Source organism: Podarcis raffonei, chromosome 12, assembly GCF_027172205.1.
Source record: "Podarcis raffonei isolate rPodRaf1 chromosome 12, rPodRaf1.pri, whole genome shotgun sequence".
Classification (NCBI taxonomy): Eukaryota; Metazoa; Chordata; class Lepidosauria; order Squamata; family Lacertidae; genus Podarcis; species Podarcis raffonei.
Window position 1 is genome coordinate 26,269,998 of NC_070613.1, and position 21,401 is coordinate 26,291,398.

Sequence of the window (21,401 nt, forward strand, 5' to 3'; positions counted from 1 at the left end):
ATTTTTTCTCCTAAAAAGTAAGGGGAAATGTCTGTGCGTGTTATTGAGCGAATGTGTGGTCCCTGGAGCTGACAAGCGCGAGTGAAGGCAAAAATCAGGCAAATATCAAATCGTCCGGAGAAGGGGGGAAAGAGGAAGCTGCTGCTTTCCTGCATTCTGCCTCAGGGTCTTACTGCCCACCCGCTTCTGTTTCCTTACTGTGTTTGCTCAAACGGAACAAAGAGCAGAGAAAACCCCTCCCCTCCAGGCAAGCAGAGTGGAAAGCAGAGGGTCCAATTCCTCTCCGTGCGTCTGGGACTCGAAGGCAACATGCAGGTTGGGGCGGGGGGGGGGGAGAGAGAGCTGGTTGGCTTGTGTGTGTGTGGGACTTTTGCCTTCCTTTCCTCCCTCCGGTAAAACCCCTCTCCTGCATTCTTAGCCAGCTGCTTCTCTGCACACCCCTCTCCTTGTCGCTTCTATGTTTTTCCTTCCCTCCCTACTTAAAACGTGGTTCCAATCACGGATCCACATGGATCCTCAGGATCTTTGCATTGAGTCACCCCAAATTCACCATCAGATCACATAGCAATGATCTGATGCAAAAACAGGGCTGCAATAGTGCAAAAACATGGTTACAAAGCACGGATCCACATGGATCCTCAGGATCTTTGCATTGGGTCACCCCAAATTCACCATCAGATCACATAGCATGTCCATGGCTACAGCCTGCACCAAAAAAATCACGCACCCACTGTTGCCTGGGGCTGCAGTGGTGCAAAAACGTGGTTACAAAGCATGGATCCACATGGATCCTTAGGATCTTTGCATTGGGTCACCCCAAATTCACCATCAGATCACATAGCATGTCCATGGCTACAGCCTGCACCAAAAAAATCACGCACCCACTGTTGCCTGGGGCTGCAATGGTGCAAAAACGTGGTTACAAAGCATGGATCCTCAGGATCTTTGCATTGGGCTACCCCAAACTCACCGTCAAATCACATGTCTGTGGCCGCAGCATGAAGCACAAAAATGATACATCCACTGTTTCATTCAGATTTTTTTTTTCTTGTTTTCCTCCTCTAAAAACTATGTGCGTGTTATGGTCAGGTGCGTGTTATCGAGCGAAAAATACGGTATTTCTATTGTTTTACTTGATGGGATGGAGCGGCTCTGCTTTACGGTGGTTCAGGTCTTACTTCCCAGGATGAAGATTATATGTAAAGGAAAGTCAGCTAATTTATTTTCTGTTCCCCACCCCGCCAAATCAGGATTTATTTATTTTTTGCAATTCTATGTGTACAAGGTCCGTCTGCCACGTTATGACGTTTAGGATTCATTCCTACAGAGAGAAGTACTGTATGGAATCTGCCTCGGTCCAGCTTCCGCTGCGCTCCCGATACGCTCCTACGCATTCCCCGCTCCCCGAACCCGCATGCACGGAATGCACGTGTGCAGACTCAAGAATTTCACTTCGCGTATCTGACGAAGCAGCTTCTAGCCCTCGAAATAAACGTGCCAGGCCTCTTTAAAAGGCAACCCTTTTGGAGCGAGGCACAAAATGTTCCGCGGCGCCCTCGTCGCCATTTGCAGCGGCAGCAGCTCCAGCGTCTCAAGGAAAGCTCTGCTCCAGCGCCCCGCGTAGACCTTCTCTCCCCGGCTCTTCGCGGTCCCGCCTTCCCCGCCCGCCCCGCCTCCGAGCAGGCGGGCCCGTCGCGGGTCGGCGTCACTCTCCTGCGCTGCTTCCCTGGCTCTGCATGCGCCCAAGCCTCCGCTGAAGGGAGCCCCTTTGCGCCCGCTGGTCACCATCATGGGGCGGCTCAGCCGAGCCCTTCTGAGGGAGGTTAGTGCGCCGCCAAAGCAGCTCTTTCCCCTCAGCCTTATGGGGCGGCGTTTCCGCGGGGCGGGGGGCGGCTTAGGAGGTGCTCCGTGCACCTCTGAATATTTGGCTGCAGGGAGGCGGGTCCAGTGACAAAACTTCCCTTATCCCGATAATAAATATTCAGTACAAAGGAAGGAAGCTATTGGTGGTTATTATTATTATTAAACTTTTGCTGTTGTTTAGTCGTGTCCGACTCTTCGTGACCCCATGGACCAGAGCACGCCAGGCACTCCTGTCTTATACTGCCTCCCGCAGTTTGGTCAAACTCATGTTAATAGCTTCGAGAACAGTGTCCAAGCAGCTCATCCTCTGTCATCCCCTTCTCCTTGTGCCCTCCATCTTTCCCAACATCAGGGTCTTCTCCAGGGAGTCTTCTCTTCTCATGAGGTGGCCAAAGTATTGGAGCCTCAGCTTCACGATCTGTCCTTCCAGTGAGCACTCAGGGCTGATTTCCTTCAGAATGGAGAGGTTTGATCTTCTTGCAGTCCATGGGACTCTCAAGAGTCTCCTCCAGCACCATAATTCAAAAGCATAAATTCTTCAGCCTTCTTTATGGTCTTTATCAGCCTTCTTTATGGTCTAGCTCTCACTTCCGTACATCACTACTGGGAAAACCATAGCTTTAACTATACGGACCTTTGTTGGCAAGGTGATGTTTCTGCTTTTTAAGATGCTGTCTTAAACTTTACATAATGGCAAATTTAAAAATCTACAATCCTGTGTCCATCTTGCATATCTTTGCACCAAATTGTCATAGACAGTTTCCTTTTGGACTTCACTGTTTACAGGGTATTTTCTTAGTGCATGTCTTAAGATGGGACTATTCACATCTGTTCTGTCTTAATTATCAGTAACACCAAGAACAGGAAGCAGGTTTAGACACCATCCCTCTATTTCAGGGGTGATGGGAGTTGTAGTTCAGCAACATCTGGAGAGCCAGAGGTTTCCCTCACCTGCTGTAAAAGGTAAAGGACCCCTGACAGTTAAGTCCAGTCATAGACTCTGGGGTTGCGGCGCTCATCTCACTTTACAGGCCGAGGAAGCCGCCGTTTGTCTGCAGGCAGTTTTTCTGGGTCATGTGGCCAGCATGACTAATCTGCTTCTGGTGAACCAGAGCAGCGCATGGAAACACCGTTTACCTTCCCGTCGGAGCGGTACCTATTTATCTACGTTCACTTTTTGCCGTGCTTTCGAACTGCTAGGTTGGCAGGAGCTGGGACCGAGCAACGGGAGCTCACCCCGTCGCAGGGATTCGAACTGCTGACCTTCTGATCGGCAAGCCCAAGAGGCTCAGTGGTTTAGACCACAGTGCCACCTGCGTCCCTGCACCTGCTGTACTTGTTCTTATAGAACCTCATGGTTGTCATTTATCACTATGGGGAAAGTAAAGTACTGCATTTTGGTCTCATTCATAGTAGCCTCACAGGGGGTTGCATCCCCTACTTTTCATAATGATTAACAAATTGCTAGTAAATATGAAATGGCAGTGTTTTAATACTTTTTTTTTCTTTTTTGCAGTATAGCAGGTTTATGGATGACCTTAGGATCTACGTGAAAGGAGGAACTGGCGGAATGGGCCATCCTCGATTAGGTGGGGAAGGTGGGAAAGGCGGTGACGTCTGGTTGGTAGCTCAAAAGAAAATGACATTGAAGAGACTTAAAGATCAATTTCCAAGCAAACGGTTTGGAGCAGGAGCAGGAGCCAACAGTAGGTGAGTATGTTTCATTGATTGTGAATGTGTGTGGTCCAGTTTACAGCAATCTTGTAATATATATATATTTTGCTCTCCACAAGTCTTGCTATGCTGAAAGGTACTAAGGGAAAAGATTGTGAAGTGAAAGTGCCTCAAGGAATATCTGTCACAAGGGATGATGGAAAAGTGATTGGTAAGGATGTTTTGGTTCTTCACCTTTTGTTACTGTAAAGGATCAGAAAACGTATCAACTGTGCACCTGGCAAGGATTTAGTACAATAGGCCCTCATACAGGAAAGTTCTCACATTATTTTCAACATTATAGATGAGATTCTTTTACATGAACCTCCAACACGCCCAAAATACATATTTTTCGCTCTATAAGACGCACCAGACCACAAGACGCACCTAGTTTTTGGAGGAGGAAAACAAGAAAAAAAATATTCTGAATCTCAGAAGCTGGAACAGCAAGAGGGATCGCTGCGCAGTGAAAGCAGCAACCCCTCTTGCTGTTCTGGCTTCTGGGATAGCTGCGCAACCTGCATTGCCTCCATAAGACGCACACACATTTCCCCTTACTTTTTAGGAGGCAAAAAGTGAGTCTTATAGAGCAAAAAATACGGTATATTGAAGACTGTATCTCAGATGTATTATTTTTCTGAGAGAGCAAATCATGGCTTACATTGCAATCCTAGCCTTGTCTACTTGGAAGAAAATATCATTGAAATCGAATTGGTTTACTTCCAGGTAGTTGGGAATAAGCTGCAACTGAGTTTAATTGGACTTACTTCTGAAGAGACATGGTTAGGATTGCACTGTTAGTTTATGTTTACTTTCTACTGAGTCTGTGCAAGAGCACAAACCTATAATTTGGCTCGCACTTCAATAAACATTTGGCTGGCATGTGCAGGTGTTAAAGGCATAGATGCACTGGCAGACATCCAGGAACAGTTAATTGATAATTCTCAGAAGCAGCTTAATAGATTTTGATTAAGGTAGTATATTTGCCTTGATTTATGTGTGTTCACTTACAGAACTCTGTAATTTTTTTGGAAGTAAGAAGTGAAGGTAGAGTAGCCATGTTGATCATAAAAAAGTCCATAGCTGGGCGAGTCATTTTTCAGGCCTCACCACAAAGTCTCAAAAACATTTGCCACATTTTGTGACCATTTAACCTGGAGATAGGCTCCACTGTGTCCAGTGGTGCTTTGTCTCAGATGAGTGCTAAAATGTAAATGGCAAGTTGAAAGAAATGTCTGTGTCATTGGGAACAAATAGAACATTTGCAAAAAACGCTTCTGTATCTTTATTTTTAGGTGAACTTGACAGAGCAGAAGACAGATTGTTGGTGGCACAAGGAGGTGTTGGTGGATGCATGGCGACAAATTTCTTGCCCTCCAGAGGTCAAAGGCTCATGATTCACCTTGATCTCAAACTTATAGCAGATGTTGGCTTAGTTGGGTAAGTCTTTGATCCTGAAAATTGCACTCTGGAGTCATGCTCATGTTTATATATTGAAGTGAATGCCCTTGTGCTAGAAATATCCATGTCTGTACTACATCCACATTAATACATATTTAAGTTTAGGGAATGTTATTCATACAGTTAGTTATCCTGCCTCCAGATTATCCTATTGTTACTTTATTGTCATAAGGCATCAGTGCTCTTTTTCTAGAAAAAGAAGTACCAGAACTCACCATGAACACCTCCCCCATTCTCTTAGAATGGCAATGGCACCCACCAGAGAGGTGCCGGAACTGAGTTCCCCTGGGGGGGAAAGCCCTGCAGTGCATGATGTAACTACAGTTGCAGCTCTTGCCTCACTTCTTTCTGGTTTAATGTGTGAAGTTGAACTTTTATTCAGGCTTTGCCCAACAGCAAATGGAAGCTTTATAAGGAACTGGTGGGTGTTCAAAACAGTGTCACATAAATACTATTGCCTTTGTGATATATCTGTATACCTCTCCCACCCACCACCTACTTCTACTTCAAATTTCAGGGTGGTTTGTTCCTCCCCCACTTTGTTCTAGATGAGGTAAGGGAAAAATAATTTCTAGGGAGTCATAGAAACACCTTTGATTTATTTCACTCAGTTGTTGAGTGAGTCTCTGAAAGCTTGTTCTTTTGATCTCAGTCTGAGTTTGTTTTTTTAATATTTCAGTATGTACGTAAGTGCTTTATCATTAGATCACAGACATGGAAAAAGATTTGAGGAACATTAGGCTGAGATACACTGAAAGTCAGACAGCATCCCTGTATACATTTCAAAGAGAGTACAGCTACTTCTGATCTAATAAAATCATTCCTGAAGAAGTATGATAACTTTTGAAATGGCTCTTGAGGCATTGCCATTACTCCAATAGTATCTTGAAAGAGCACCCTCCCCCTGTCTCATTAGTCCAATGTAAGGTATCAAAGTATTTATTCTATTACTGGTTTCTGGTTATAATCATTAAGAATGTGATAGCAGAGCAATTGTTCTTTCACAAATGCATATTTGCAAAATGGTCTTAAAAGCTTAAACAGTTGCATAATGTGGAGTGTACTTCTTTTGAGACTTACTTAAAAATAAAAAGGAACCAGATTTTTGGAAGGTAGGGGGAGAATAGCAACACAGTTTTTTCTTGCTCCCCCCCCCCCGCCCCATAACAATCCTGTCAACTCAGTCTTCTCTGTAGTATAAGGTAGTTTCTTTCCATTGTGAGTATACAGCATATAGTTCTGTTAGGGACTTATAGGAACATTGGCTAAATACATATTTTGGGGCACACTTTGATTGACTTTAAGGGGGGAAATTAGCATTTAAAGGCAGCTTTTGTCCTTGGTGCTTTTTCTAGTATGTACGGAATCTATTCCACCCTCAGAGTAGCCCACTTCTAAGATGTTTCCTCTTCATTTTAAACAAAATTCACTTGAGTAAAATGCATTTTAAAACTTGAAAGTGGTTTTATTCTTCTGTCAACTACATACTGATATGAACACTAAATAGAATTTTTTTCATCCCCCACCCCAGATTTCCAAATGCAGGAAAATCCTCTTTGCTAACCAAGATTTCTCATGCTACACCTCAGATAGCAGATTATGCCTGTAAGTAATTAATTTTCCATGTATTAGTGTTTGCACCCTGATCTTAAATGCAATGCTTGCAATAGAAACACTTTGACTAGGAGCCATCTTCCCCCTGTCTCTGACAACAGTCTCTTGCAATGCCCTGGGGACAGGTGTTTGTGAGAGAGATCTTGAGTATGGGCAGAGGCTGTCTGTAGATGAACTACCCCTCCTGAATGAGAGCTCAGTCTTTCAGCTACCAAGTTTTCAGAGTATAATTGCAGCGAGCTATGATACCGTCCCTCAAGTGTTTTCCAGTATTTAATAAGAATTTCTCTGCATTGAGTTTTTTATGTATCTTCTGATGTGAGCAACTTTAAATGTTTGGGAAGGACTTCTGCTATCACTGCCTGTCTAGCATTCAAGAGATTGCTTCTGAGAAAGCAAGAGTGTTCCATTTTTTGACTGAGAGTAAACAAGTGTGTTGGGCATACGAGCCAGGGGTAAAATTCCAAAGTACATCACAAAACAGGGCTCATTTTTCCTTACTTTTCGCAGTTACGACAATAAAACCTGAACTTGGAACAGTCAAGTATGCTGATTTTAAACAGGTTGGTTTCCAAAAGTAAGATCTGCATTAAAGGTGTGGTTGTGGAGAAATCGTATTTTGGTTACGTTATGAGACCCCAATTTTCTTAACTTACAAACCGACACCAATACTTCAAGGAGAGCAGGCTGTTGACTTGTTTTCTAAGAAACGGTGGTATCCTGAGATAGGTCTGGCATCTGTGCTCCTTCAGTTTCAATATATTTCCTTCAGATGGCTGTGTCTGTCTTAAGCAATATCTGTATCCAGATAAACAACCCTTTCGAGCCACATTTACCTAATTTTTAGGACACTGAGAGAGGCCGGACACCAAGTGTGACCCATTAGACCACTCTCTGCTTTACAATACTAAATACTGTAACATGATGCATTACCTAAAATAATGCTCCATGCGGCATTATTTATTGCTGTTCAGCAGCTGAGAGTGATCTACTGTAGAGTACTAAACATAGGCCTGTTAAAATAATTTTTAAAATTCCCTGTGTTTGTTCAGAAAGATTATTTTTTCCAAATATGAGGTCCATTATCCATGCTACTAAGTTTTGATGAAGAATTAAGGACCATGTTCATTCATGAGTCTTCCAAACTTTTGATTGCATACAACCTAATTTTGACTTTGATGTGTAGAACTCTAGCTGGCACATGAGAGCAATCAAAGACATAAGATGAAAGCATCTTATTACATGGATAAGAATCACAGCATTACTGCTAAAGATTGTATTTGCCCCCTGTACTTTAAAAGAACTTCAAAATAACATCAAGCATCTGTACAAGACTCTTAAAAATTGCTTGGAGGTTTGTTTGTTTGTTTGTTTACAATCAAGCAGTGTATAAATTTTATGAAACAAATATATAAACAAGCATTGTAGTTCCTAGCTGCCTTTTTTTACCATAGCAGGCATGAAATTAGAATTGATGGGAAACAATATTGATCCTTATCCCCACCACCACCCAAAATGTAATATATGTCTTGCAAATTAGTTGATAATTGCTTGATTCTTCAAAGTGTGGAAAACTCTTTAGTTCTCAGAATACAGCATGCGAAAATATTCCCTTGACTTCTAGATAGCTTAGAAGATCAAGCCTGGTGTTTTCTATTGTAAGGTTACCAGATGTCCGTTTCCTGGGGACAGGCCCCGGATTTACAAATCAGTCCCCATACAGAATCCATTGAAGTTGAAAAGTATCCCCGGATTCATTGAAAAAAAATCTGGTGACCTTATTAAGCACCCAAATGAGCATGCTGTGTTTATACAAGTAACGGTTCAAGTCTGAAGCATAGTTTGGAGGGTTACTAATGAATTGCATGCTTGCATGTTCTCTATTCTCCTGTATGGGTCTTCCCTCTCCCTATTTAACCATAACCAAAATTGGATGTGTTGTCTCAATTGGTAAACTATGCAGTAGTGAAGTCAGGGTTACCACCCCTTGCCCTGTTCTAGCCCTTTCCAGGTAAGCTGTAGAGATTGCAGGGTCAGGATGATGGCTGTGCACAAGACATGTGCTACTGCTGAAACTATGGCTAGAGTTTTCCCTCACAACCAGAATCAGAAAATATGTGTGGAAGTGGCAAACTATGGGTGGCGCTAAACAGGAGAAGGGAAAGCTGCACACAAGAGGAAAGAGGGAACATGCAAGCCATGCCTCATTCACAGCCTTCCAAAACATATCTTTCATTGTGCAAGGAGAAGCTTACTTTTAAATCAGATAATTCTAATGGAAACTTAGTGTTAAGGTTGGAGAAAACATTTTCAAAGGGGAAAATTTTGATCCTGCAGCAAGAATACAAAACTCACTTGCTGTGGTCACGTTAGTCTGTTTTTTTCTGGGCGGGGTCAAGAATTAATTGACTTGCAATTACTAGTTCCTGCAAAACTGTGGGTCATTCCCAACCCTACATTTAAGTGACTGATTAGAACTTGTATTCTGCTCATGACTGCAATACTTCATTTTGGTCGTCCCCCCCCCAAAAAAAGGCTAGTTGAAGACTTATGAAGGGGGGAGTTCTGCCTCATAATGTAGCTTGGGACAAGATATATGAGGAAGTCTTCAGGTAGTTTTTTCAATGGTTCAGCCAGATAACATGACACTTTCAGTCTCTTCTAGTAGTTAAGGATTCTTGCCTAATTCAAGCCATTGGTCTCTAATGGAGATGCTGTAACCATTTTTTTAAAATCGATGCGACCCAAATGATGATGGGATCTTTTGTGAAAGTCTAATCTTTCTTTCCCTCCTAGATCACAGTTGCTGATCTTCCAGGACTGATTGAAGGTGCACATGCAAATAAAGGAAGAGGACACAAGTTTCTGAAGCATGTGGAAAGAACCAAACAGCTCCTCTTTGTTGTAAGGACATGCTGTAGCTTAGCTTTTTATTTGACATCTTTAAAGTCTGCTTTTAATTTAGGCTTTGTTTTGCCGAAGAAGTAACCTGGGGGTGCCTGTTCATTACATCATGCCATAGCTTTGCTAATATTATAAATGAAAAATTAACATGTAACATGGATAGCTGCATAGCTCAGTTGGTTAGTGTGCGGTGCTGACATCACCAAGGTTGCAGGTTCAGTTCCCGCAAAGGACAGCTGCATAGTCCTGCCTGGACACAAGTCTGGGAAGTGTGTGTGGAGGCCCTTGGGTGTCCAGAAGACAAGACCCCACCTCTCTCAGCCTTGCTGGTGTGTTCCAAAGGAAAACATAGCAATATGTTTGGCACCAGCTTGACTGCAGGAGTTGCCAGAAGGAAGCATCCAAGATGCCACCTAAATGTCTTAGGGACTCCACTCCTAATTTGTGTAGGGTTTATTCCTTAGCCTTTTCTTCTCCCGTAGATATCCCGCAAGGCAGCGGAGGAGAGACAGTAACGGAACACATAAAACTAAGCAAACAGATTGTTTCTGTGAATTGGAAACTGTTCAGATATAGCAGAGAGGATGCTATTTGGGGGGGGGGAATGTTTTGTGTGTAACAGCCACCTCACTGCCATCACTCCCACACTGCCTGTCATCTTCATGGTCTCTTGGAAAGTGAAGGATAATCATGTGAGAAAGCATTTGATTGTCTGATTTTTTAAAAAAATGTCGATTTTTTTAGGTTGATGTAGCTGGGTTTCAGCTTTCTCCTACAAGCCCATTCAGAACAGCCTTTGAAACTGTAATACTACTTGCAAAGGTAAGTTTACTGATTCTTTTATATACAGGCATGATTTGTGCATATTGCGGCACACATGTTCTGACATGAGAGACCTGATTAAGATTTGATTTGAAATGTTTACTTGAATGGCACACCTATTAAAGCTACAAACTTGATAACTGTATCCAAGATGTTTGAGATTTGGAAGTTTCCAAATACTTCTAGGTGTTTGGCACTTTGTTTTTCACTAACTCCATTTTCATCTGTATGGTGGAAATTTCTCCGGTTCAAAGGGCAGTGAGAAGCCAAGCAGTTTAGTCTTCAAGATTGCTTCCTGTTATCAAATAGAAAACACGTAGCTAACAAAATTTGTGATGCAGATTAACAGTTGTGAATTCCAATTGTACTGTCTCTTAGGAATTTATACCTGAGAGGCTCATATGCTCCCAAGTTTATGCTGTCACATTTATATTGGCTTCATGCGCTTATTCCACATGAGAATATTCACCGGACAGCTATGGTTTGATTTATTATATTTCTATGCTGCTTTTCATTCAAAGGAATCCCAAAGCGGCTTAGAAACAACATATAATAACGTGATAGAACTTAATAAAACATCACAAATACAACATAAATAATACAGAATAATTAACAAATAATCAGTGAAACAATTACAACCTATAAAGCTCCGTTAACAAAACAACTAAAAAAAAAGCTAAACATCTAAATCAAAGCAAGTTATATGATTAATAACTCACTGCGGCATTTATAATCTAGAAAACAATATTAACAACATCAACAAAATAGCAGTCAAAAATAAATTAAGCGCTGTTAAGTTCATACACACACCCACGACTCATAATTTTTTTACTCTATTCAGCTCATTAAAACTACGTGTACACATAATGCCCATGGCAACAACTCCCTTCTGAAGGTTCCTCAGGGGCTCCCGCCTTGTGGAACACCCTCCCATTAGATGTCAAAGAGATAAACAACTATCTGACGTTTAGAAGACAGGCAGCCCTGTTTAGGGAAGTTTTTAATGACTGATGTTTTAATGTATTTTTAATCTTTGTTGGAAGCCGCCCAGAGTGGCTGGGGAAACCCAGCCAGATGGGCGGGGTATAAATAAAAAACAACAACAACAACAATTATTATTATAGTTATTCTTCCTCGGGCTGGAGGTAGGGCAGCACAGATGAAACCAACTACCCCCTGATGGCAGGCAGAGTCTTTCTCCTCTCGCCGTTCTTCCTCTGGAAACAGCTCCATTATGAAGGCATCTAGGACTGGAGCATGGGGCAAGGCAGGAGGGAGAAGCCAGTCATGTGATACACTCACGTCTTCTATTTAAATTTCGGTTGTGTATTATTATTGTGTACACATCGTAGACAGTAGTAATCAGTAATGTGTGAAAGGTTAAACGTACCTTCTTTACTCCCCTTGATTTTGCCTCTGGGCCTGCTGAACCCTGTCATGTGGTCTTGAGAGGTTGTTTAAAAGGGAATGTGGCCCTCCCTGCTCTGGTTTGCATATGTATTGTGTAGTAATTAAGAAAAGGCTTGTATAAAGCCAAATACTTTCAACGACAATATTTTACAAATGGAAACAACTTATATCACAGGAGCTGGAACTATATAAAGAAGAACTTCGAACTAAATCTGCACTTCTGGCCGTTAATAAAATGGATTTGCCCAATGCACGAGAAAAATTGAATGAGTTTATGGAACAACTGCGGAGTCCTCAAGGTGAGATACTTACTGTACAGCTCCTTTTTAAAGATAGCATATTCACATATCTTTGATATGTAGCAAGTAGTGAGTTTTCATTACTGCAAAAGAAGAAACGTTTTTCAGCATATTGATTGTATTTTAAAGTAAAATACTGTATCACTAAACTATGTTGTCTTTCATGCTAGCCTAGAACTGTAATGATGCTAAAATGCTAGTGTCATAGAATTGTAGAGTTGAAAAGAACTGTGAGAGTCAATCTAGTCCGGCCCCCTGCAATGAAGGAATATTTCACCCAACGTGGGGGTCGAACCCATAACCCTGAGGTTAAGAGACTCATGCTCTACCAACTGGGCTATCCAGCAGATAAGAGCCTTAGAAGAAGAATGGCATGCAAGCCAGTCATCTCTTCTGTCAGTAAATGCAGTTAGGAAGTCTTCTGGGCCAACAGCCACATCTATTGTCGTCTCCTAACATCTTGGCAGTCCAAAAACCAATTACTCTGACTTCCTTGGAATGGAATATCTTCAAACAACTCTGCTACTGCTATTACATCAGGCATCTATTTAACTGAAATCCATCCATAGCAAATTTTATACTGGCTTTTTACTATGTGTAGTAACTCTAATTATATATATATATTTCAGATTATATGCACACTCTTCCAAAAAATATGATTCCAGAAGTCATTGTCAACTTCAAAGAGATCATCCCTATATCTGCACACTCTGGTGAAGGAATTGAAGAACTGATCATGTGTTTAAGAAAAGTACTAGATGAAGAATCTGAGAAGAAGATTGAAGATCATCAGAACCAGCAGCTTCGTGCACTGAGGAGCTCAGAAATATAGCAATTTCTTAACACACACAAGCTATTATATAATATTAAGACATGAATCCTTGCAGGCCTCTGAACACAACTGAGTTTGTGGCAAGCCTGTATTTACACACACTTTCTGGTCAACCATTTCAAAAAGAAAAGAGGGTATGTTATTTTCCAGTTTCTGTAAAATACAGAAAAGTGTATCATGATCTTTTACAACAAGTCTTCAAGTTGCACAACCCTCTTAATTAAGTTGTAGAATATATTTCAAAAGATGTAAATAAACATGAAATTTTATATAAAGATAATGAATTCCTTTTGTTATCGTTTACTAGAGATTTCAAGAGTGGCATCCTTCCATCAGTGCGGGAGAAGAACGTATAAAACTACATGTGTTTGCTTTCCTGAAATATTTTGGGCAGAAATATTTAAAATCACTAAGACTGTAAAGTGATTTATCAGTAGCAGTGCTAAGTTGAAGCATGGCAATGACATAGTCTCTATCCTGGATGCCCCAAAGATGAACAGAGGAAAAGGGAAGAGATAAATGAGTTAGACAACAGTGGCAAAAATGGGGTCTGGAAATTAACATAGTGGCTGGCAAAGAATGCCTTTTAGTGGAGCAGACATGTAAATGGTGAATGTTTGTCATTTCTACAGCCATAGATAATCCAAGATAAACAAAACTCAAATTTTGCACTACGGAATTACACATTCTTGATCAGAATAAATTATGTCTGCCTAAATTAGACTGAACTCCTCACCTCTTTTGAGCAGGGACACTAAAAATGGTTGATTAAAGATGGCTGCAACTGAATTGGAAAGGAAGCAAAGGCCACTAAGTCTTCCCACATAATCAGATCAGCTTTGGGATGGCTTCCTAATATGGTGCTGAATAATCTGCTGCAACGATGCCCCAGGAATAAGTAGCACTTATCCCCCCAGCTTCCTTGCTACTACCAACCTTCACATTAAAAATAAACAGATCACAGGAAAATGAGGCTTTTAAAGCGACAACGATGAAACCATGTTTGGAATGCTGTGGTGTATAATACACATGCAAGCTAGCAGCTGGGTTCCAAAGGATTACATCAGAAGTGAAATTCTACTTGTGTGGGTGTAAGATTGTACTGTAGGGTGGGAATTATTATTAGTAGTAATAATAAATTTATTACTTATACGGGGTTGCCCCAGCTACTCTGGGTGGCTTCCAACATATCCTCTGTCTCCCCTCTCCCCACCCCTGTCAAGTTGTATCAGAAACAGTCTGGAAGGGGGATTCTGACGAGAATAATAACCCCAGTCCCTTTGAACGTGCTTAGCTGGTTATGTCGTGTCTTGGAATTTGGCTATTTTGCTGCTTCAGATTTGAGTTTCCAGGTCAGACTCACAGGTGGATAGTGATAGCCAGGTCTTAAAAGCTGCCTTCTGGAAATGCTGTAGCTGAGACTTTTTAAGAAAACAAGAGTTTTGAGATCAGGCATCCATTATTATGCTTTAGGGGAAAGCTGGACACGCAATTCTTAAAAAGAGAGGCAGAGAATATATAGATTGCGCAGCAGCTGGCATATTCAAAAGGGTAAGAGAAAACTGATAACCAAGAAGCCTCTGAAGAGATGCAGAGTGTCCTATTCCAGCATCAGTTCCTTTCCAGTAACGCGCGATGGAGCTGGAGAAAACAACTTGAAATACAATCAGAAAGAGGAAGCACCCGGAACAATAGAGTAGGAAGAGTGATCTCTGGGAATTGTAGTCTTTAGAGAGGACGGTGAAACGAAGAGCATTGCAGGAGGAGACTACAATCCCAGAAGCCTTTGGGCACACCTGGAAAAGGCAGCCGCTTCCTGAAAAGCCGACACTGGGAATCCTCAGCGTCAACAAGAGGGGGAAGAGAAATTGGATGCTTGAAAATTAAGTCCCTCGAGCGTGGGAAGGGGGTGAGTACGGTGGAGATAATCTCTCCTGCATTTATTTATATGTGAGCCATTGCTCCTTCCAGAGAGGCTGGATTTCATTAGAATCATACGTCACTACGGACCGATAAGGTGTAATTTCCATTGAAATAGATGGGATTTACTTCGGCGTAGATGTATTTTAACAGCACAGTCCTATGCATATCTGCTCAGAAGGAAGTCTCAGTGAGTTCAATGGGACTTACTCCCAGATAAGTATTAGAATACACCCTAAAGATCGATGGCATGAACATATAAACACCTGGCATGAAATATTACCTTTAAAAATAAATGAATGAATTGGTCCTTCTCTGATACTCTGGTTTGGGGTGAACACTCGAACATGGGGCGATCAATAGGAGATTCCGGGCAGCGCAAAGGAAGTGATTCTTCAAACAACCCATAATTATTTTGTGGGATCTGCTGCAGCCTGCTTGATACAGCGATGGCTTCTATCTCAGATTGTTTTAAAAGGGGATCAGAAATATTCATGGAAGAAAAAATTACCAGTGGCTGCTATTCATGATGGCTATATGCAGCCTTCAGGTTTTTGAGTCAGTACGCCTCACCAATTGCTGGGAATCACAAAAGGGGAGAGTTTTCGTGTCCTGCTTGTGCGATTCATGTGCTTGATCATTGTGGACACTCAATTGAACAGACCTTTGTTCTGATCCAGGTCTTCTTACGTTCTTCTCTTTGTGTTTGTATTTCGAGTGGTTTGATACTTATTATGCTCTGAGTCACAGTTTAGCCCACACACCGGGACTTGCTTGTGAGTTGTTCCTTCTCTTTAGTCATCATTAGTAACGCAAGCAAAGTGACTGTCTTTTTATAGTTTCTGTACAGTGTTTTTGAAGGTTTCAAAACGGTGATTACAACCGGCTTCTCACCTCCCTTGAGTGCGATAACCCATAATTGAAGGTGAAACAGTTCAGATGCTGGCCGCAGTAAAACCAGTATAAACATCACATTATGTTCAAATACACTTATCACAAGTTTTGACCCAGTTATTAGCACGTTAATGCTGCACATAAATAATCAATGCACATCATATGTGGTTCCCTCTACATTCTCAAATTGATCTTGCATCCTTTTAATTATGAACTATGGTGATTAAACCCAAGCTCAGCATGGAAAAAAACTTCACTTGTTGAATTTCTTCTTGTGTATCTGTTAGAGATGCATGATCCTTGCCAGATAAAGATTGGCAACTGTACTATGTTTTTACAAGTTGATATGAAGCACTGGCTTTTCATATTTAAGGTTAGATCTTACATGCAGAGGGTGGCAGGTTGTACCATATGCACACTTAAGTGCATGTCTGCAGTGCATATATACAGCACTCCACGCAGTCAGGAATGCTGAAGAAATATGGTTTCTGATCACCTGGAGTGTTGCCTACATGTGTATGAGAAGCACAACATAGATGTGAATTTGAGCATCTCAGGTGAAGTCTGCAGCCTCCCTTTGTACATAAATGACTTGCACAAGCAGAAGATCCGAGCCAGGCTTGTATCTCATAAAAAAGTATTACTCATCTGTACAACACTTTTGGGTGCAGAGTGTTCTACAATACATGTGCCCTTAGGATAGGTATTGAGGAGCAAAGGTAGAAAAACAGCAAAACTTTTCTCTTTTGACGACTCATAGGAAGAAATGTAACACTGTCTTAGTTTGGGAAGAGTTGAGTATGAAGATGTGTTGATGGAACTCCTTCCCACAGGCTTAGCACTTTTGGAGGTCAACTATTACTGAATATTCCCCTATATAAAAAACTGGCATTGTGCAATCAGGGGAGCTTTGGATCTTGGGAAGCTGGCTCCATCCAAGAATTCATCTTGGCCCCTGTTCCTTCTGTCCAATCTCTATAGCAGTGATTCACTCCAACATGTTACCAGTAATTGTGACGATAATGAAGGGTTTTGAAGTGCTTTATATAAGTGAAGACTAGTTTGCTATATCTGTTGTAGTTGTATTTTCTCCAGAATTAATTTGTTGTCCCCCCCCCCAGATCTATTAGAATTGTTCTACTACTTGCAAGAGTTCTGCTGTTATTCTGGATTTGGTTAAATCTCTTGGTAAGTTTGTTCTTCTAAGACTTTAGAACAGGTTCCCAAACTGTTCTGAGTTTATTTTTTTTTAAAAAAAAATTTTCCAATACAAAATTAAAAAAATAAAAATCCAACTACATATCCATATACAGTGGTACCTCAGGTTACATACGCTTCAGGTTACAGACTCCGCTAACCCAGAAATAGTGCTTCAGGTTAAGAACTTTGCTTCAGGATGAGAACAGAAATCGTGCTCTGGCAGCGTGGCGGCAGCAGGAGGCCCCATTAGCTAAAGTGGTGCTTCAGGTTAAGAACAGTTTCAGGTTAAGTACGGACCTCCGGAACGAATTAAGTACTTAACCCGAGATACCACTGTACAGAGATTTCTCTGAATCTCAGGACTTCCCCCAACCCCTTCCCTGGAGCCCTGATTTAAATATTTAAAACTGCATCTTCTTCCAAACTCTAACTTTTATATCAATCCATATTGTCCATGGTAATTGTTACACCACAAGTGAAATCTGGTCTGAGTTTCAGTCATGTGATCTGTGGCCGTCTGTGGATTTCCGACTGAAGATGGGAGATGACATATCAACCCCTTAAATATTTGTGGTGATTTTTATTTCTATTGCTTCTTTTACGTTGTATGTATTGTATTTTATTTTTATTTCAAGTTGAATTCTGTGGAATGCAATAAAATACAAAATATAAAAAATCTAGCACAAATCTAGCATCTAGCACAATGGCTACACCAGGCAGAAAAATAATTGTCACCCACCAATACACTCAGCGCGGGATGCGGTTGGCGCTGTGGGTAAAACCTCAGCGCCTAGGACTTGCCGATCACATGGTCGGCAGTTCGAATCCCCGCGGCGGGGTGCGCTCCCGTCGTTCGGTCCCAGCACCTGCCAACCTAGCAGTTCGAAAGCACCCCCGGGTGCAAGTAGATAAATAGGGACCGCTTACCAGCGGGAAGGTAAACGGCGTTTCCGTGTGCTGCGATGGCTCGCCAGATGCAGCTTGTCACGCTGGCCATGTGACCCGGAATTTTCTGCGGACAGCGCTGGCTCCCGGCCTCTAGAGTAAGATGAGTGCACAACCCTAGAGTCTGGGAAGACTGGCCCGTACGGGCAGGGGTACCTTTACCTTTAATACCCTCAGCAAATTTTAAATGGTCCATGAGTGGAAAATGTTTGGGAAACACTGCTTTAGAAAGAGCTTCTCCCAACATGCAACTGAAGGCATATTAAGACATTAATCTCTGATCATACATAATAAATGCTGGTGTCTGTAAAGACTTATTCTCAGCTTAGATCTTTATCAACTTAATTTGATCCTTATCAGTATGCAAAAGACTCAGTATTATGGTTGCAGGGTCCCTCCCCTCTTCACACACATTATTAAATAAGCATGAAACCTAGCTATAACCTAACTATAGCTGGATAGTTTGGTGAGAGGCCCAGGGAATGACAAACAAGCTACACCGGATCTCCTTTGCTATACCAGCTACGCCTGCTGTTTTTTAATTACCCACAAGTAGCTTCTGATTCTGAAAAAAGTATTATTTAATAAGAGTGGCCCATTGGAGCAGAGCCTCCTGCACAACCCAAGCGCCAATGTGCATTCTTCAGAATTCAGTTTACTTTATATTTCAAGACTGTCAGTCATTTCTCCCTCATTATGGTTAAAAAAAGGGGTCGATCAGAATATTTCTTTATTATTTCTTTATCTCATACAATTTATAGATTCGATTATGATTTTTTTAAAAACCACCCCAACATCGCAGCAGTTTATAAAACAATTATTGTAAAAACAGCTATTCAGAGAATAAATCTTGATGATTTAGTAAAGTTTTTTCCCCCCAGGTGGCATTTTTGTTGGCTAAGATGGGTTGCCGTGATGTCCATGCTGCGACAGTCCTCGCCTTCCTTTCTGGTACAGCTGCCTTATCTGGACTTATTGCCGCGGCTCTGCTGCCTAACTGGAGACAGATGCGACTCTTCACCTATAACAAGAATGAGAAGAATGTCACCGTGTACACTGGGCTCTGGATTAAGTGTGTTCGCTTTGATGGCAGCAAAGACTGCGTCATCTACGACACCGAGTGGTACACAGCAGTTGACCAGCTGGATTTACGCGTCCTCCAGTTTGCTCTCCCCATAAGCATGTTAACCACTGTCTTGGCTCTGTTTCTCTGTTTGATTGGCATGTGTAATACCGCCTTCATAACCACAGTGCCCAACATCAAGCAGGCCAGATGTCTCATAAACAGTGCGGGCTGCCATCTTGTGGCCGGCCTCTTCTTTCTTCTTGCATGTGTCATTTGCCTGACGCCATCTATCTGGGTCATCTTTCATAACCAAGAACTGAACAAGAAATACGAACCAGTTTTTTCCTTTGACATCTCTGTGTTTATTGCCATTGCCAGTGCAGGAGGCTTACTGTTTACAGCCATCCTCTTATTCCTTTGGTATTGTGCATGCAAAACGCTTCCTTCCCCTTTCTGGCAGCCTCTGTATCCTCATGCGCCCAGTGTGCATAGTTACGCCTCCCAACCTTATTCTGCACGGTCACGCCACTCTGCCATTGAAATTGACATTCCAGTTGTTACACACGCTTCCTAAATGATAAGCTGGAGAAGCCAAGTGCCTGCTCGTTCTGTCCTTCGCCAAGGCACTGCAGGTGAAGTGTTTTCCCCATTCCCTCAGAGACATCTAAAAATGTTTTACAAGGCTAGGTGAGAAAAAATTGCTATTGTAACTTGATAGCTTTTCCAATTTCTCTATCTATCTGCAGAGATAGGAATGTAGTTAGGTAAGTGAGCCATAATATTAGAATTCTACTTGTTTTGATATTGAAGCTGTTCACAAGTTTCTAGTTCTCATTAAAACTGGTGGCGTGTGAATTCATAGGTAAATTAAAGACTGGGACCTTTTTGCTTTTTATATTTTGAACTAGTTTCTTCCATGAATTGTACTACTGAAAAAAAACATGCCAGTGCTTGAAACTTTCATTTTTAAGTATTTATTGTCAGTCCAAATTTTTACCTAATTCAAAAATGCCTGGGCTGTAACAATGTTTACCGATAGCCATTTTGTTTTGTTTTTTGCTTATTTAGAAACATTTGTTTTGTTTAATTATTAAAAGAATCACCTTTAAATAAAAAGAAATATGTATATAAGCAGCATTATTCAAAATAATAATGAAAGCAAAAAGTGAACATCAATGATATTTGTGACTTTCCAGAAATTGACACCTAATCTAAAACAACCAGATTTTAATAAGATCATTCAAAGATAGCCATTTTGTACTTTTTGAAAATGATAAACTTAGGGATGTTGATGATTCATTGTAATAATTCCCCCTATTGCAATAGCATAGTCTGCATTTGCTTTTAGGTTTAGGTGATATTTCTTAAAGGCTACATCTTTCTCTTTTTAAACATAGGAGGTGACCAGAATCCATTTACAATTAAATTTTACATAGTACAATACCGATAATTCAAATAGTCTCGGAATTATCTAAAGTTCACCAAAACTAGAAATCTATATTAATAGGTCCCCTCTGCTAGACATTTAAAGCAGGATCGGGGTCTCCTAACAACACTCAGCACCCTTAACAAACGACCGTTCCCTTCAGGAGGAAGCCATGACTCTTTAAACTGGAGTGATACCTCTTTAAATGGGGCCATAGAATGCTATTATATTTTGATATATAGTTATATTGGGCTTTCTGGGTTATTTATTTATAACAAGGATTTTTGGATAACCCAAATTCCTGTTGCTGTAACTTAAAAAAAAATCAGAATTATTTTAAACACCTTATAAGTTCGAATGAAATCTGCTGCACTGTATTCATTGTTTGCTTAGCAATGCCCTTTGAGCTTTAGACTGTGTTACTAAATTAGGATTATTTTTATGGTTTGCTGTATTGAAAATGGGCCCCTGAATTAATAGTAACACTAGTGATTTCACAGTATTTTTATATAAATAATTTTGAAGATGAGATTATTGTTAGAGGCAGTGTTTGACTTGACTTTTTTAAAGGACTTCTGGTGCTGTAGCTTTTCATGTAGGTCAGACTTCTCCATCTCTGACCTTGGTCTTTCCCCCTATTCATTAGGAATCAGGTATTTGGCTTGTATTCAGGTAATTTTTTCCCATTTGGTGGTATTTATGCCTTTTGAATAATGAAAAAAATACTAGCAGGTATCAGCTATCAAGGTTTATTTTAAGTATTCAGAAATGTGGAGCATATAGTTTGAACTATTCCTTTTTTTAAAATCCACAAATGGTTCTGAACATACTCTGGAAACCAAGCCTTTACTCATTTGTTTTAGCTGAAGGAAAACCTGGTTTTCTTAGTTTGTTAGGGCTATATATTCTTAAATAGTTAGGCAAGTGTAAAAATATGATCAAATCAAAGCACTTATGAACATTCCATTTATAGAGAGATTTTTTCATCTTTCAAACTGGGTGCCTGCAAAAATTCTCTTTTTCTTTAAGCAG

The 21,401-nt window shown here is 41.1% G+C and overlaps 2 protein-coding genes across 2 annotated transcripts; both read left to right on the forward strand.

The window, feature by feature from the left end:
- The first annotated feature begins 1,693 nt into the window (after positions 1-1,693).
- On the forward strand, positions 1,694-13,198 carry GTPBP10 (GTP binding protein 10). Its single transcript, XM_053410269.1, has 10 exons — positions 1,694-1,822; positions 3,380-3,573; positions 3,657-3,748; positions 4,872-5,016; positions 6,569-6,642; positions 7,162-7,214; positions 9,448-9,555; positions 10,300-10,377; positions 11,963-12,086; positions 12,716-13,198. Exons 1-10 carry the CDS (start codon positions 1,790-1,792, stop codon positions 12,916-12,918), a joined length of 1,104 nt encoding a protein of 367 aa, XP_053266244.1. The 5' UTR covers positions 1,694-1,789; the 3' UTR covers positions 12,919-13,198.
- Positions 13,199-14,638: 1,440 nt separating this feature from the next.
- On the forward strand, positions 14,639-19,838 carry CLDN12 (claudin 12). The gene is made up of 3 exons (XM_053410270.1): positions 14,639-14,827; positions 16,854-16,920; positions 18,759-19,838. Exon 3 carries the CDS (start codon positions 18,780-18,782, stop codon positions 19,515-19,517), a length of 738 nt encoding a protein of 245 aa, XP_053266245.1. The 5' UTR covers positions 14,639-14,827; positions 16,854-16,920; positions 18,759-18,779; the 3' UTR covers positions 19,518-19,838.
- The last annotated feature ends 1,563 nt before the right edge of the window (positions 19,839-21,401 follow it).

What these genes read in the sequence shown, in the direction of transcription:
- CLDN12 (XM_053410270.1), top strand. Translation starts at nt 18,780, where the DNA reads ATGGGTTGCCGTGATGTCCATGCTGCGACAGTCCTCGCCTTCCTTTCT.
- GTPBP10 (XM_053410269.1), top strand. Translation starts at nt 1,790, where the DNA reads ATGGGGCGGCTCAGCCGAGCCCTTCTGAGGGAG. An exon ending in GGAGCAGGAGCCAACAGTAG is followed by an intron (nt 3,574 to 3,656) that starts GTGAGTATGTTT and finishes GCTCTCCACAAG; the next exon opens with TCTTGCTATGCTGAAAGGTA. An exon ending in GCAGATGTTGGCTTAGTTGG is followed by an intron (nt 5,017 to 6,568) that starts GTAAGTCTTTGA and finishes CCCCCACCCCAG; the next exon opens with ATTTCCAAATGCAGGAAAAT.